Raw genomic sequence first — 16,891 nt, 5'->3', positions numbered from 1 at the left:
TTATGGCGAGTCTATATTTATGTGTTTGGGGGTGGCGAGGACAAACATCATTTTAATCGCCAATGTCTTCGGTGCTTATGAAGCTAGCTTAAGATAATTTGCGGTATGGTGACAAGTGACAGAATACCGATCGCTCGTACGCTTTTCCGAACCTCAATATATATCATTTCGTGGTAATAAGCGCACGTGGAGTATAGGAAGGCATGGTGTACGCAGTAAAATTAACTCACAGCTACACGGAAACTCAGCCTTAAGGTTTGTAGGCTGTACAGTGTGTTACAATGCGAATAATAACAAGCTTCTGGGCACAAATGTAGCATATGCATCGATTACACTCTAGCAGTGGCTCTTTTCCGACGCCGGCTGGGGAAGGCCTGGTGAGGCTTTCGTCTTTTTGAGCGAATGAAGACGACGTCGTAGCGACACGAGCCACGGGAGAAAATACAGGGCTTTAATTATTATTATTATTATTATTATTATTATTATTATTATTATTATTATTATTATTATTATTATTATTATTATTATTATTATTATTATTATTATTATTATTAATATTATTATTATTATTATTATTAATAATTCTGAAATCAAAACTTTTATCCCTTTTCTCTTCATGAGGAAGAATCCCCCGGTGTTGCTTTCCCGCGTGCTTTTCATTTTAATTACCTGAGTGCAGGTGAATAGCCACCCGATTCTTGGCCGATCCCCCAGTGTGGGTATGTGCCATCTTTTAACAGGCTAACAACAACAACTACCGGACTCTGCGATTCCGGTGCACACGAATAAACCTGTTCTTTATTGGAAAAGACGTCTGGGGTGGATCGTAAGAAATCCGCGCTCTAAAATACTTTTACACATTTATGCGAAACAACTGTTATGCATTGCCAAGCAGAAATATGATGAAGGCAACTAAATTATTCACATGCACGAATAGACTTCGTCTAGTAAAACGGCGCTACCACTCAGTGACCATTAACACTGGCGGCGTCACGCGAGCAGTGGCTGATTTATAATGGCAGTCTTTATACTGCAATGCAACGCGCACGGGAGAAGCAGAGCAAGGAGAGTAATCATGCTTACGGTTCATGTCCAGAGTGATGGACCGGGACACTGCCACAGTGACGTTGTTGTTTGCCGCCTGGCAGGTGAGCACGCTGAGGAAGTCTGAGCGCTTCAGCTCGTCGATCTCGAGCCAGTTGCGGGCCACGGTGCCGTCTCCCACGAAGCTGAAGTTGGAGTCCACGAGCCGCTTGTCGCGCCACCAGGTGACCACGGGCCGAGGCTTGCCTGTAACACCCACAGGGAAGCTATGAGCTTTCAATGCGCATTCTCAGCTTGTTTAGTATACAAAAAATGAAATTACGTATCACTTACACGTGTATTAACCGTTAAAGGAAATAGAGAAATGACAGTGTCCACTTCAAGGCACGGGAAGAAAGCAGCATAGAGTAAAGAACAAAACGGTTCACTAATACCCGCATTCAAAGGGAAGTCGGCAGGATTACCTGATATCTGATTTAATATCTGCTGCTGGTCCTTGGGCCCAAGATATTAAACTTATTTTTGGAATATGGCGAAGTGCTAGACGCACTGTGGCACGGGTCGGCCCGGTATTGCACTGCCTCCGGGATCAGACCGGGGCCTATGGGCCTATTAGCGCGCGGTGCCTTTACTTTCTATCTTTCCTCTCATATCCTTTAACTCTCCCACTTTCAGCAGGCGGCAGCGAGCGTGGCTCGGCTTGAGCCAGTAGGCAGGCCTGTGCACTTTCCGTTCTATCTTCCTGGCAGCCACAGTACAGTACAGGAAGTTGACGTGGGCGGCGCGTATATTATGCAAAGCAAATAGACGCGATTTTTTTAGTTAATAGAGTGAATTTCAAGCCCAAGGAAACGGCGCTGATTGTGGCGGAGAGTCTGGTGCGAATGGGTGGTAATATTAGAAAGATAGTATAAATAACTACCAAGCTCAGTGCGGGCATCCGAACCTGACCGTGACGAAGGGCATGAAGGAGGTGGTGGGAGGAAGGAAAAAGAAAGAGTCGCGCACTAGTGTTGAGGTGTAATTTATGTTCTTCCATTTGGGCTTGTTCATCGTCCGCTGACATCACGAAACATACAGCCGCCGTCGTTGATAAAAATGCGTTCGTACTATTTTAATTGCGCTGGCGATGGCGAATGCTTATACCATTCGATAGGCATCGTCAGGTTGTTGACTACACGTAAAAAAAAACATAAAAGCGCCGGCATTTACTTTTGTGCGTGCTATTATCCTCTTAAATTTATCCTTGGGTAGCACGGCCATGAGCCTGGTTGCCCACAGGAGAAGTGTCAGCATACATTCATAACCACACTGCTTCATGGAACGCATATCATTAAGGCACTGCCCTCACTATGATACAACATACAGCAGGAAAAAAGTACCATGATCATTTAAATATAATGAATACGGCACCGACTGCAACATGTTTGACTCTGGCAATATTTGAAGAGAAGGCCCAAAGAACAGCTGATTCCCAGCCATAACGTGTAGTAGTGCTCACTCGACTGCTTCAATAAGCCGAGCTGACTGCACCGGTTTTCAACCAAAGACAAGGGCCACAAGACGAGACATTAAATAGGAAAGACTTGGTTCCTGAAGAAATTTGCCATACTTCAGGAGTAGTATACACTAGTCTCAGTCTGTACTATGTACTTAGTATGCACGTAACGTCTACTACTTCGTGAAGCTCTAAGTAAGTGCTGGAATTTCTTTTTAGTATGCGGTACAGTAACCAAACCGTATTACTGTTTCGTTTCCAAGTTATTTATTCAAAACGAAATTCAGCAACAAAGGGCTTGAGGCTTTTCTAATGAACGCAGTGTGAAATGAACGTAGCGAAAAATCAAGTTCTATGCCAGAAAAGAATCCCGAAGTGCTCGCCAAGTTTGAGAAACAATATGCCTCGAAAAGTTGAATCTCTCAGAAAAAATAAGCGGCACCAGCCATTGCAAACATATGTCTGAAGCGTTTTAAAATATTTGGTGCATTTCCTGCTAGTATTTGATTATTTTTTTATGCACATTGAAATTGCTTAATTCCCGACTCCATAGACAGTTCTGCGTCATACTCATCGTGCGTCGAGCGCGCCTGCGAGCTAAGCGCCGCGCCCCGACGCGAAAAAAAGCGGTGCACAACTCCAAGTGCATAGCGCCAGTACGCGCCCGGCACGCGCTGCAAGTAATGCTTGGAAGACCAGCTACGGAAGGCAAATAATCAAAATGCCCACTGATTGGTCGATGCTGGTGCGCTGCGCGCTGCCGCGAGTAACGCGCGCGCGGAATATCTAGCACTGTCCGATCCAAGCGTCGTGGAAGCGCTCGGCGGCGTCCGACGCGTCGCGCATGCGCAGACTTCCTCTGGCCGACGCGTAGGCGCCCAAGCGCGCAGGACGCGCGCCTAAGAGGACCCATGGCCTTGGGCCTTTACTTGGCTGACGGACTAAAGGATTGGCTCCTACTTTCGAATTCAGAGCGGAATAAAAATGAAATGGCGGAGAGGATTAGTAATATCAATCACAACGGCATTTCAAGCAGAGATAACATTGGTATGTACACTACAGAGGGTTTGATCTCAAGAAGCTTCAGTGGATCAACGGATATGTTGAACATTATTATAGGAAAAAAGTATTATTTCTCAAGAAAGAGGGAAGCAGAAAGCATATTCACGCATCTTTTTTTAATTTTAAGAAAGAAGGCAGAAAGGAAATATGGCTGACACTTTGCGTTGAACAGAACTTTTTTTTAAGTGGAGCAGTATTTAAGTTTTATGCTCTAACGCGCACTTTTCAATAAGTAGGATAAATTACAGAAGAGGGCAAATACGGGCTGGTTTGAACATTTTTAAAGAACTAGATAAAACAGCGCTACGGAAGACGAGACAAAAGACAGCGCTGGTGTTTGTCCTCTTGTCTCGTCTTCGGTAGCGCTGTTTTATCTGTTTCTTCAAAAAGGATAAATAGGCCAACCTAATCACAGCAGTGCATTCTATGCACTAAAATGCATGAAAAAAGTGATAAAGAAGCCACGAATTTTTATCAGATCGCCGCTTATGGAATGCACTCCACTAAAAGCGCGAAGACTATTTCTGAGGAGTTATGCCTCCTATGCTTGTCCCGGAGAATTCTCTGCAGACGTTTTGAAGCACACTGCTTGTAAGCGCCTGCACCCGCGTATAACTTCATTTCCGCCGCAGCTTATATGAACAGGCAGTCCTACTGCACGTTTTACTCACATGCTACACAAATGTAAATAGCGCGATTTGCTACTTTGTTCTTCAGCGTTACCTTAATATTATTTTACATTCTTCTCAAAGCGCTATTACAAAAAAAAAACAAAGTTTGCCAAATTAAGAGTGAGAGACAGGTTTAATAAGATGATCTTTGGTCAGGTCCTTGAAGCTGCATCTGTTTGAACAATTTCGACAATTTTCTGGCGCTTAAAATGGTCTCCTTTACTTTTTTCAACGTGCTACCGAATTCAGGAGTTGAAAAGAACACAGCTTTTTTTTTAAAGGGCACTTAACAAATAGGAATAGAATTTGAGCGTCAGCTCCTGTGCCACGACAACGATTGCGAAAACTTGTGCCTGTTTCAATTTCAGCGAAATAGCCGACCATGACAGCGACAAGAGCAATAAACAGTTAGGGCAAGAAACACCTCAGGTTCAAATTTTGCAGGAAAAAAACACTGGTCAATCACTAATGGCCTGACACCCCAACAGTCTGCACGAAAAGACAGACTCAATCAGTTTCACTGAACGCTCTATTTCTATCCTGAGTGGGGGAGTACTTTTTCACAATATATTTCAATTTTTCAAGGAAAACTGAACGAAAAAAAAACTGAAGACAACAGACTCTCAAGAAAGCAAGCGAAAGATATCCGTGGGAGACTAATGCCTTTCGGCCAAGCAGAAGGTGTTTCTTTCCGCGAATGACTGCTTACCTCGGGAGAACTAGAACAGGAATCGCCCTGCAATGGCACAAAGAAACGAGCAAAGTGGACGGGGACGAGACAGAGACAAAGGAGGTGAACAGGAGCACAGGGGAGAAAATGAAGAAAAAATAGGGAAAGGAAGGGGAGGAGGAAGAAAAGATAAAAAAAGTTGGATCGATCCAGCGTGGATGTTTCACCCACCTCCTCCAACTTCGCAAAGGAGCTTGAGCTTTCGTCCTTCGCTGAAGCGACCCACGAGACCTTCCAGCCTTCGTCCGTCTTCGTCCATAATAGCCGGATCGCCCGGAGGTACTGCGCACAGAAAGAGGAAAAGGCGGGGTTTAGAATTGCCGCACGTGCACCCCTCGCTAGGAGAAAAGTGCAGAGGAGTGCAACATGTGTATTAGATATGTAAGGGTGTACAAGTGCACATTTCGTCATGTTCTGCGAACAACCTGCCTGACGTCTCAAAGAACGGTGCGGGTTTGATGCTTGCCGAAGCCCTAACCTGATGTGGCTAATGGAAAGATTGAGAACGTTTACGTAACAGAGATGCCATTGCACGTTAGGCGAGACCCGACTAAGTGCAGTATGGTCCTGCGCATATTGCTTTCCGTCCGTATTATTTTTATCTTCGTAAAAGAATGTCATGTGGAGTTCGCTATATTTTTACAGGTACACCGTGCTCAATGTACTAAGAAGTTATTATTTGTATTTACTGAAAGCGACATATGGTTGAGAGGCAGGTATAAGACGAGGTAGAAAAGTACAGTAAAGTTCGCATAGAAAATTGAAGGCCTACAGAATTTCCATTAGATCGAGTTTAAGCTTGTCGCGTGTGTTGTCACAGTAGCTTATGACAGCTCACTTTATGGGCCAGCTTATGTTAGACTAAGAGCACCTTTTATTCCTTAGAGAATGCAGGCATGCGGAGAAGTCAAACATTTCCAAGCAAGATACTAGGTTATTCTTACGATGCAATTTATAGCGAAAAAATTGGCAGTGGCATAGCTCGGCTATGCCAGGATATACGTAGCGAGAGGTGCGTTTCCCTGGCTGAGCTTGTTATGGTCGCTGTATCTTTAGCAATGAGAGCCATTAGGTATACGCATCTTTTATTTATTTTGCTTGATACAGACGAAGACTGCCCGATGATCTGTGAAGTAGCATGCTACGGTCTCAATTTTGTCGCTACAGTATTTCGATTTGGTAGAGCCCCTTTAGTATACAAGCTATATAGTAGTTCCCCATTGTGTAGTCTGGACGTGAGGGTACGAAGCTAAACTAAAGTCAAACTTTTCTTTCATACACTGACTAAGAGACTCCTTTTTCCTGTTGAAATCACCCAAAGTCACACACAACTGTGAAACCTTGCCGTGGGCTGGTATACATGTGGAAACCACATTAATCGCCTGACAGCTGTTCCCGGAGCCACGTAGACTCCTTCGGTTTTAATGCCGCTTTGCAGAAGCCGAAGACAGCAGGCTTCATCATTATTCACCGCGATCGAATGGAGATGTCTGACAGCGGTTATACCTTGTTTCACGTACACACAGACTCCAGCGTTCTTATTTGGTTCAAGCCAAGTGCCACACATGGTGTCAATCTAGACGCAGGAGCGCACGCAGTAATTACGCAGATTGTTTGAACCTCTGGCGTAAACGGTGTTGCATCACTTCCCGTTATGATTCCTTTCCCCATAACATCTTATTGTTGTCATTAGGGGTGCGTTCAGTTTTGTTGGCGTTTCATTTTATGCGATGCCTTGTCGCTTGTGAGGGAAGAGTCCTCAGCAAGGTTTTTTTTTCCTATCTTGGCCTCAACTGCTGCCTCCTCTTCGGAAATGGCAAATGAAAAAAGGAAATAACGGGACGATATTCATTTAGACTTTTAAGGCTATTTTCTTCGGGTGGAACATGCACCTGCTGTGGCCTGCTAAGCCTTTGCCCTAAAAATTATGTGCATGTTTGTGTGACGAAGTATTTGCAACGAGCGCCTTCGAGCCCAAAAACAGGCGGAACAGCACACATCTCTGCTCCTGTAAAGACTGTCTCTTCAAGCCGGCAGCTAACAATGAGGTTTAAGAATACTATTTATTCAAAGCATTGTTTTAGTTGTATTTTGTTTTAGATTGCACAAGGAAGGAAAAATTTAGTTAACACGTCAGCAAAAGAGCGCGTTTTTTTCTTCAACTTTCGCTGGAAAACAAGCGCCAGGATACTGTGTTAATTGTGGTACCACTCGCAGCAGTTGCACGATAGATGGTCGGTGCCTTAATGCACAGAACCTCTATGTAAAAGCGTACTACGCGCATTCAGAGGCCTCTCATTTTCTTTTACCTGCGCTGCTGCCAGTTCTGTGCACTGTGATAAAAATATAAAGCAACATGACACGCAGCGCATGCATTGCTTGTGAAATGGATGTCTGATGTAGGTAAAAAAAACGACATGCTGTGATTGTGACTACCATTTGCATTTTGGCAAATGCTATTATATCTCTAATGCTTCGTCTAAACGTAAAAGTGAAGCTGAGCTGAAATAGCAGAAATATCCGCATAGATGTTCTGCTATGCTGAGAAGAGTTCTTATAGTGCGCGCAAAGTGGCATATTCAAAATCTGCCCCTAGTCGAGTCAAATTCAAACAAGATTGTTATTCGATTACAGCCTATGAAGGAGCTGCCGAGAAAGGTTTATGGTGTTATATAGAAAAGACAACAGATTTTTAACACATGAAACTAATTATAATTAAACTAAACATATCAAGCTTATGGTGTAGACAAACCGAGGAAGCAGTTTGCAGTATAATTAAACACGTATTTTGTTAATCTCTCTAGGTCCACTAGCATGAAATCTAGCCTAACCAGTATTAATTCGACTGGCGGCACTGCATTCCTCGGTCCGGTTGAGGAGAGTAAAATGGGGGCGCTGTTTTGCGCGCTTAATAATTCTATTGCACAAGATCTCAATGGATCACAGTTAAAACCTATGAAACACGTTTTGATCTTATTGTACACTCTCACACTCCTGTCTTCTATTTATGCATAGCCGAATCTATCAATCCTCAAAACACACAAATGGTGCGTGTATCTCATTTTTAGAAGAAGGTGATAGGATTGATTTTGGAGTTTATAGGCCCGTGTCTATATTGCTAATATATTCCAAACGTCTTCTTTTTTGGTTTTGTTCTTGGTGAGTGCCTACATTTTACGTTATTATATTCTAAGTCACTTTAAAAAATAATACATAAGCGATAACTATATTTATAAGCCTTGAAATATCTTTTTTGCGCTCATAACGTTATTAACCTCTGCCAGTGTGGCTTTTCGAAATATAAATAGTCTGAGCAAGCTCCAGTCGCAGTCAAAGAAAAAGTTGTGGCCGAGATCGAATCCAGAGCATACATTCTTGGTCTGTTCTTAGAAATCCGAAAAGCTTTCGATTTTGTGCAGCATGAATTTTTTTTTTTGAGCAGAGGGAACGGTTACGGAACACACGGAATTGCTCAGAACCTCTTACTAGAATTTATTTGATTAACAAAAACACTATGTTAAATGGAATAATTTTGTTTCGAACACCCTGTGTGTTACCCACGAGGTTCCTCAGAGGTCTATTCTGGGCATACTTTTGTTTTTATTATAGAGCAAAGATATCTATTACATACCTCATTCGCAAGATTGGTTCATATATATCTAGTGAATCGAATATTTCATTCGCAGTCAGCACTTTGCCGGATTTGGAAACTATCGTCAGTGCTTGCTTCCTGAAATTACATGCTTGGATGCAGGCGTATAAATTTAGTTTATATTTGTCCTAAAGTAAGCATAATTTTTGAGACCTAATAATGGCTTATTTCAGTACACACTTGACCTACAATACGCCAACACAAAACTAGAGCAGGTATCAACTCAGAAGTTTCTTGGTCTCTGACTCAATGAGCATTATCTTGGAACACGCATATTTCACAAATCGCCACTTGCCATAGTAAATCTTTTTTAAAAATAATTGCGTACACACAAAACAGGGCATGAAAAGGGACAAACACAGGCTCGTGTCCTTTTCATGTGCTGTCCCGTGTGCGCGCAATTATTCCCAAAAAAGTATGCAGTAACTCACCCACAATGCAACTTTTTACTAAAACTGTGGGTTATCTTTACTGGGTCAACAAACTCTTACCCATTTCGTTAACAATGGCTATGTACTAGGAAATATTTTTTTTTCCCAAATTATCTTATTGTGCATTGGTATGGGGCAGCACACCTTTGAATAATTTCCAGAAGTTGTTGCTTTTGCAAGAAAAGGCGTTGCAAGCTATTGAGTGTTAATGTGGCAGATCATAAAATTTACCAACATGACAAGTGAATCATAAGCGTAATGTACCTAAAGCAAACCATGACTACATGTTTCGCTGGTCGCAATACATCCATAGCAATCATTGGTATTCCATCGCCTTTAGCCGCCCTTCTACTATATACATCCCCCCCCCCCCACCAACAAAGAAGCTTAGTCCTTAAAATAACGAGTAATTACGGAAAACAAAAGCTCAATTACCAGATTTCAGTTGTTCTCAATAACCGTTCTTTAAATGCCATGTTTGATCTCTTTAAGAATAAATCTAAAAAAGACGTTTAAAAAGCGACCAATCAATGCTGTCCTAAAATCATTTCTTTTCCCGCGAAGCTTCTTCCGTTGTCGTGTGCAGTAGGTTGTGCGAGTCTTTCCTTTAGTGTTTTAGTGCCTCGCTTAAAGACTGCCGTGACTTTTGGTGTACTGTCCGTATACGTGTAATATTTGTGCTGTAATACTGACGTTCGATGTAAGTTAAGTTTTGTTTGCTGTTATGCTCCGTTAATACTCAGAATCTATATGTTGCGCACTACTGTATTCACTCTTAGGCCTACTCTGTTCACTGTGACCTCTTCGGGCTTCCCCACCTTTTGTCAAAGTCCCGCCTTTCATCCTCGAAAAAAAAATGAACCGCAACCTCAGCTCGGTACGTGTAGAAGTCGTGCTGATGTCTAAATCATTAGGCGTTCTATTTATTCAAAGAATGTCATAGGATGACTATGTTAATTTCACTGAAACAGAAATATCTAAGATACTTGGTTCCAAATGATGATATCGTCAGTTATGGCTTGTCAATGAGCTTCTTACAGTGCATTAGTTTTTCACTCCCACCATAATTACTGTATGTTAATATCGGCTGCAAAATCTCAACAAAAGCCTGCAAAAGTTACACCTCCTACCTAAGAATCTTCTCAGGATTATTGAAAATGTACTGAAAACATATAACACAAATTAACGTTATCAAGTACGTTATTCTCCCGTTATATCAAAATAAGATTTTCGCCAATGCTGTGAGATTAAACGTGAATTTGTTAACATAACTGAAAATTATTTAACGGACCGTGGATAAACTGTTCAGCTAGGAAATTCACAACTCCGTGCTTTATTAATTGGGTTCCTCAATCCTCCGTCTTGAGACCTTAGCTTTGTTTGCTAAATATCAATTACTGCCTTCAGATTTATCCTGTGCTCTAACTGTACAATACGCCGATGAATAAACTTCAGTATAAGCAGATCGCGATGAGAATACCCCCATTAATAAAGTAAACGTGGCATTACGAAATATGCCTGCATAAATAGTGCATAGTGCAGACGAACGCAATTAATATAATCAATTTAATCAATGTAAACCTGTTTCTATCCTGTTCGATTCTGAAGAATTTTTTCTCGCCACTTGGATAAAATTCACAACAATAGGCCTCTTCATCATGCAAGCCCCAAAATATTCTTTTTGAGTGAGGTTGAATATCATGTGCAGTTTGATTTTCAAGTCCGGTGAATCAGTCAGATAGCCTCATATAGCCCAGAAGGGTGATGTATTGGACTAGTTGGTGCACATTCGTCATTTTAGAAAGCGCTGCAATACACACGGACACAGACAACGACTGACAGGGACGACGGTTCATCCTTGTATGTCTGTCTCTGTGTCCATGTTGTATGCAGCACTTTCGAAAGGGACTCATATAGCCTACACGTATTTTATCACACACACATCATCACTCTCCATTCGCCCCCCACTCTCCTTTTACTTCCCCTTTCCCCCTTCACTAGTGTGGCGTAGCAGGCCAGGGTTACATTACCGCCAGCCGACCTCTCCCCGTTTCCTTTCATTAAATTACTTTTTCTCTCTGTCTATAAACACCAAAAATACCTCTCTCCAGATTTCCGCGTTAACCTCTGTCATGAATTCTTTCATTCACATTATAATTCGTGTATGCATATCCAGGGATGTATTCACTGATCCTATCTGGCCCCCTTGTAACCATTGAAAAATAAAGATCTCCTCGAATCGTAGGGAAAACATACAGTATGAACATTCGGTTTAATTATTTGCACTTTTGTTTATCCCGAAAAATCTATGATCTAGTAAGTAAATATACTGCTTCGGCAATTTGTCAAATCATTAACGGCACATTATGGTGAACAGTGCATATCTTCGTTACTCACTACACACGAACAGGCTCACTACAATCTTTCGGCTCTTGCTTGCTATAGTACATACTAATTATGGTCGACGAGCACTGGCATTTGCGGGAAATTCTTTATGAAATATTGTTGATTGTAAATAATGTTGATTATAAATAATGTTGATTATAACCTTCGCTTTTAACCTTTAATTGATGTCTGTCGAAAACAATAAAGCCTTCTGTACCCAATTGTAACTGAATTTTATTGATTCGTATTAATTTTATAAACTCGTGTTTATTTTCTACCTTCAACCAGCGTTCTGTGCTCGCGGCTGTGCTGAGTTTTTGAAACCGATTTCTATATGGCGAAAAAAAAATCGCAGAAAATTTGGGTATTTTCGATTAATCCTCCAGCTGGCTAAGGTACATTACTTAATAAAATACATATAAGACGTTCGCCTGTTCGTACGGGGTCCACACATGTGAGAAGATGATTCTTCGGCTTATTAAAAAGCGCGCGCCAGCTTTTTGTTTCGCCTGGCATGGCACGCAGATAAATCGAAACGTTGTAAATGACGCGAAACAATGCACTCAGGCTTCTCGCTTAACATGTGTGCATTAATAAACAACATTTCGCTCACCGTAACTTATTGTCTTTGGTATTAAGAATGTAACCGGAGCGCGCTACTTGCGTGATTAATAAATGCAATCCATCTCCGCGACGCAATTAATGATGAATGCGCTTGCCTGAACCATTTCCTGGTCTGTTTCCTTGCCCTGTGCCGGCAGCCAAGTCACATTTGTTTGCATATTAAACACGCGATTATAAAAACTGCAAAAAGTTAAATTTGAGCAAAAGAAAAGAAAACCTCGAAAACCTGGGGTGCTGTCCTTGTATTTCAGAACAGATGAGATGTTTCTTCACTTAAGGAAGCGTGCGAGCGCTATTTATACATGTGGCGCAAGCGATCTGCTATTAGGGAATAATTAATGGCAGAAAGCGCGATAAATAATATAAATAACTTAAATTCAGGGAAACTCAAGAGTCTCGCACAGATTTCTAAATGAATACGTAAGATTGTAGATGGCGCTCGAAGGTGAAAACATCTTAATGCATTTGTTTTTCCGTGACGGACAGCAGGAAAATATTGATTAAAGCTGTGTTTATTGCATACTATGTGATAATTGAACAAAAAAATACCTCTAAGATTATGTTCACTGTGCAAGAGCAACGCAGTAGTTGCAGGTGGCGCATAATTCAGCCTTTTGACCCATTTCCACTTCTAATTCTACCAACATGATCGAACGTAGTTTAACCAACCACATGCGTCGAGTAGTCATGTTGTCTAAGCGTGGGGAATGAGCTCGGAGTCGCTGGTTGCACCACACGAACATTTTATCTCCTGCTATCATTTATCCTTCTCCTCCTTCTTCCAAGCCCTCCTACTATCTTTTCGCCTTTCTGCTGTGACATTTTCTCCTCATTCTTTTACATGAGACGGCAACGCTGCCTGAGAACCACAGTACGAGTGGTAAACATCTGCTTTGCAATAGGAAAAGAAACCTTGACTTCCAGCTTCCCTTAAGGGTCAACAAGTGATACCTGATAACAGCTCCCCGTCCCTTCTGCCTTTCACTAGAGCACACCCGCTATAGAACAACACCGATCTGCGATGTAAGCAAGATAAGATGCGGTGGCGCTGCTGTCGCCGGCTAGAACGACTGGGGCATTAAATGTAGTTTAGCGGCAATACAAATATATGGAAGCGAAAATTTTCTAAGTTTTCTGATTTCAAATTGCACCTATGATGTCGACCTTTGGTGAAGAACTACAAAGTTAGTCCTGGAACAGCTTCTAAAAAGTATGAAGTGCCATTTCGAAAGTGATGTATTTTTAAAACGTAGCGTTACGCGCTTGTGGGTGTGATTCCCGGCTTGGGGTACGGAATGGGAGTGCAGCCCATTTAAACACATGTAAACAAAACTTACAGATATATTTTTCTAGTTTCAAAGAGTACTAGTGAAAGCGGCTGTTTGTTAACATTTGGCGAGTGCTTCGGAGATTTTGAGAAAATATGCTTGGCCATTTCGGAGCAATCTTTGCAAAACGAAGCGATAAATGTGTGTTGTGAAGCCGGACATACCCCGAAAGGCGCTCTATCCGCTGTGTATTTCCTCGAATGGCGCAAGCTTCTCGTGCATACTTCTCACCCGCAGTCGGAACAGCCTGCAGTGAACTCTTCGCTTTAAATGTAAATACGGTGTTTGTCGATAGGCCCACATAGACTAGGCTTACTTGGATGACGTGACCAAAGAAGGTACATCATTCTTGAACACTTTCACCTTCTAACAATCTTGGACAAGCTTCTTATCTTCCAACACGTCATGACTGGACTTTATAGTGACATTACAGTAGACTACGACGCAATGTTCCTCTATGAAAGTCCTCTCCAATGCCTGTGCTGTAAATTCAAACGCCATGTTAAGAACTTCTCCTATCGTCACTGGCAGAGTGCCACTCCTGCTTCCCAAAAACGTTCAACAAAGAATAATCTTCGCAGGTCGTCACAGCACTTGCGCCTGTTAACCTTGCGAGCGACAGAGGCACTTCAGCGAGAGTAACATCAACACAACGCAGCGACAGTCTCCGTAAAACAAAATTTAATCCATAACAACTTCAACTATTTTCGCCGGGATTTACGGGCCTCTCTGGATTTAATTGCCGCAGTGTGATAAAAAGGTTGGTGTAAATATGCGTCTTCAATTGACATATTTATTTGCTTTAGACGTACAGCTACACCAAAGGCGTTATTACAGCTGTGCGGAAATTGAAATTGTGCATTTATTTGCAATTCTTTTTTGGACTGCTCTTTAGAGTGAAAACAAAAATACAGGGTACCTTACATCACATACAGGCAGCATAATATCATTAACTATTAGTAAAACCAAGGATTGCTTTCTCAGCAAGCTGAACACATTTCTGAAACGTCTGTGCAGTATTATATGGATGGAGTTCGTGCCATTCGGATAACGATTGCGGTAAGCTGGAGAACAATAGGAGTTATCAGTAAAAAATATTTTTCCAAGCTATTTTAGGGCATCTGTAAAGTCTAGCGAGTGAACTAAAGCTTGCAAAAGCATTGAAATTGAGCCTAAAGCCGTTGTGTAGAGATAAATACAAAAACTTCCAACGCTGCAGCTTCGCTCAACCAGCCCAAGTTAGAGCGTCTGCGTGCTATGAAACTTCAGTGATTGAGTTGCTACGCTGGCAGCTGTTCTATAAAAACGCCCAGCTTTCCTATAAATCGTTTATACCGTGTAGATGTTGCTTTGTTTTCGCGGATACGAAGTTATATTTGCAAACTACAAAATCGGCTTAATGAGTGTGACATTAGTAAAGTGTTTAGTTCAAAAGTCGAGTGCCGCAATGCTCATTCATAAAAAAAAAAGCTTCTGCATTGCTTTTCTGGGAACTTGTTGCGCACGCGCTGTCCATTTCAATGAGGAAGAAATGATGACTTCGAACTTAGGATGCTAGGTAAAACATAGAACGGCCCCGTTATAAAAAACTAAGATAGGAATAATCTCTTTCTTTTTTTTCGTACACACAATGAGGCATTTTTTTCTAAACGTATTAATATTTTCCAGCAATTTCGTCACTGCCCTTTCTTTTCAATGTGTTTTTAAGTCTCATTTGTCATCAGTATTCGATACCTCTCCTTAAGTACGCACACATCTGCAAATATCCCAATTTTAAGGTTAACTTCGCCTGCGATATCATTTACGAATAGTAAGCAAAGGAGTGGAGTGAGAACATTGCCGTGAGGCGCATCGCAAACAATGAAAACAGGATAGGAAGAATGGTCACCTAGGTCTGCAAACTCTCTCCCTTAGGACGAAAAGTTGGTGGAGACTTCAGCTCGCCCTATAAGGAAATGACGCGACAGCTTTAATGTGTCCCGTCAGCGGCTCCTCTTGCCCAAGTGGACAAGAAAAAATGTTTTATTTTTCGTAATTGCAATCAATATGTGAAAGACCTCATGGGGTACGTATAAAGCCTCACGTCAACGAAGCCTTACGAACGTCAAGCTATCCCTTCCTCTTCGCTGTGCTTAAAAGACTATTAAGTGCTGATGAGGTGTACTGGTCACTGGCCAAGGTCAATAAAGAAAGACGTTTCGGAACCACTACAGCTCCTTTGTTTACTATGAAGCAAGCAGCGCACGGATCCTTACTTTTGCAGCACCGAGAAGCATTTTTAATGATTTAGCATAGATATGATGCACAGTCTCGTCGTTCCTGTTTAGTGTGTTAGACGTGGTTATGTTGATAAGGGACAGAATATTCTGCGGTGCAGATGTATTCTTTTTGTAGTCGATATCTCTACTTCATCTCAGTTAATCTTGTGGCCGGTTTCTTGCACATGCTCGGCGATGGCATTAGTTGTTAATTTTGGTTCCGGACGTCGTTCTGGTGCTCTCTCAGGCGCCTCCTGAAATCCTTTGTCTCTCTCTCTCTCTCTCTCTCTCTCTCTCTCTCTCTCTCTCTCTCTCTCTCTCTCTCTATATATATATATATATATATATATATATATATATATATATATATATATATATATATATATATATATATATATATATATATATATATATATATATACTGATGAGCAATCGGCGCAGTGAGCTTCGCACACAACTCCTGGAAATATACTTTACGAGCGAGCTCCTTCTTCACGTTCACAGGTTCACAAGTTGTGAACGTGAAGAACAAGCTCCCTCGTGAAATATTTCCAGGCGTTGTCTACGAAATTGGCTAGGAGGGGTGTGACAGGAAATTCTTCAACTGACTGTGCATGAGAATCCTAATGAAAGGCTTTTGATAAATCAAGAAAGAGCATATGAGTATAACACTAATTATTAGGAACTTGTTCAAGGTCCTTAATAAATTATATTACTTCAGTAACGGTGGAGAATCCGTTGCGCAAGCCATGCTGGTTTTGGGGAAGTTTGAGATTAACTTCTACAAATTTCTTGCATATCAAAATAATACGCTCAAGCATTTTGCCCAATGTAAAAGTTTATATCATAGGCCGCTAATTTAATGGGGATGAAAGAGCACGTGATTCACACAATGGGATAATTTTAATAAGTTTAAACTCGCGTGGGAGGAGTTCAGACGTATTGATTTGCGTATATCACGTACATCTACCCACTAATTGATTCTGCGTATCGGTTTAAGATTCTGCTCGGGATGTAATCTGGGCCGCTGAATTTTTCGCGTAAATGTTCAGTAAGCTATTAAACTAGCTCCGTATATATCTATTTCGTATATGTCGTATACATCTATTTTTAGTAGGCATTATAAAATGGCAACTGCAAATAGTCATTGAGAGAAAATTTATGGGGAGAGTCTTTGAAGAAGTTCAGTAATGTAATGTGACTGATGT

At 41.6% G+C, this 16,891-nt stretch overlaps 1 protein-coding gene across 2 annotated transcripts in view; it reads right to left on the bottom strand.

The window, feature by feature from the left end:
- The window catches only part of LOC144094817 (neural cell adhesion molecule 2-like), a 168,663-nt gene that overhangs the window by 51,165 nt on the left and 100,607 nt on the right, over positions 1–16,891 (bottom strand). For both annotated transcript variants that reach the window (XR_013306584.1, XM_077628706.1), the window contains exons 3-4: positions 5,177–5,287; positions 1,084–1,290 (exon numbers count right to left, since the gene is read on the bottom strand). Coding sequence is in view for 1 of the 2 variants with exons in the window: in XM_077628706.1 (XP_077484832.1) it covers positions 1,084–1,290; positions 5,177–5,287 (318 nt within the window). In the remaining variant the exon portion in view is untranslated. The remainder of the gene's footprint in view (positions 1–1,083; positions 1,291–5,176; positions 5,288–16,891) is intronic.

Source organism: Amblyomma americanum, chromosome 6 (assembly GCF_052857255.1).
Source record: "Amblyomma americanum isolate KBUSLIRL-KWMA chromosome 6, ASM5285725v1, whole genome shotgun sequence".
NCBI classification, from domain to species: domain Eukaryota; kingdom Metazoa; phylum Arthropoda; class Arachnida; order Ixodida; family Ixodidae; genus Amblyomma; species Amblyomma americanum.
This window is presented reverse-complemented; position numbering and strand designations above follow the sequence as displayed.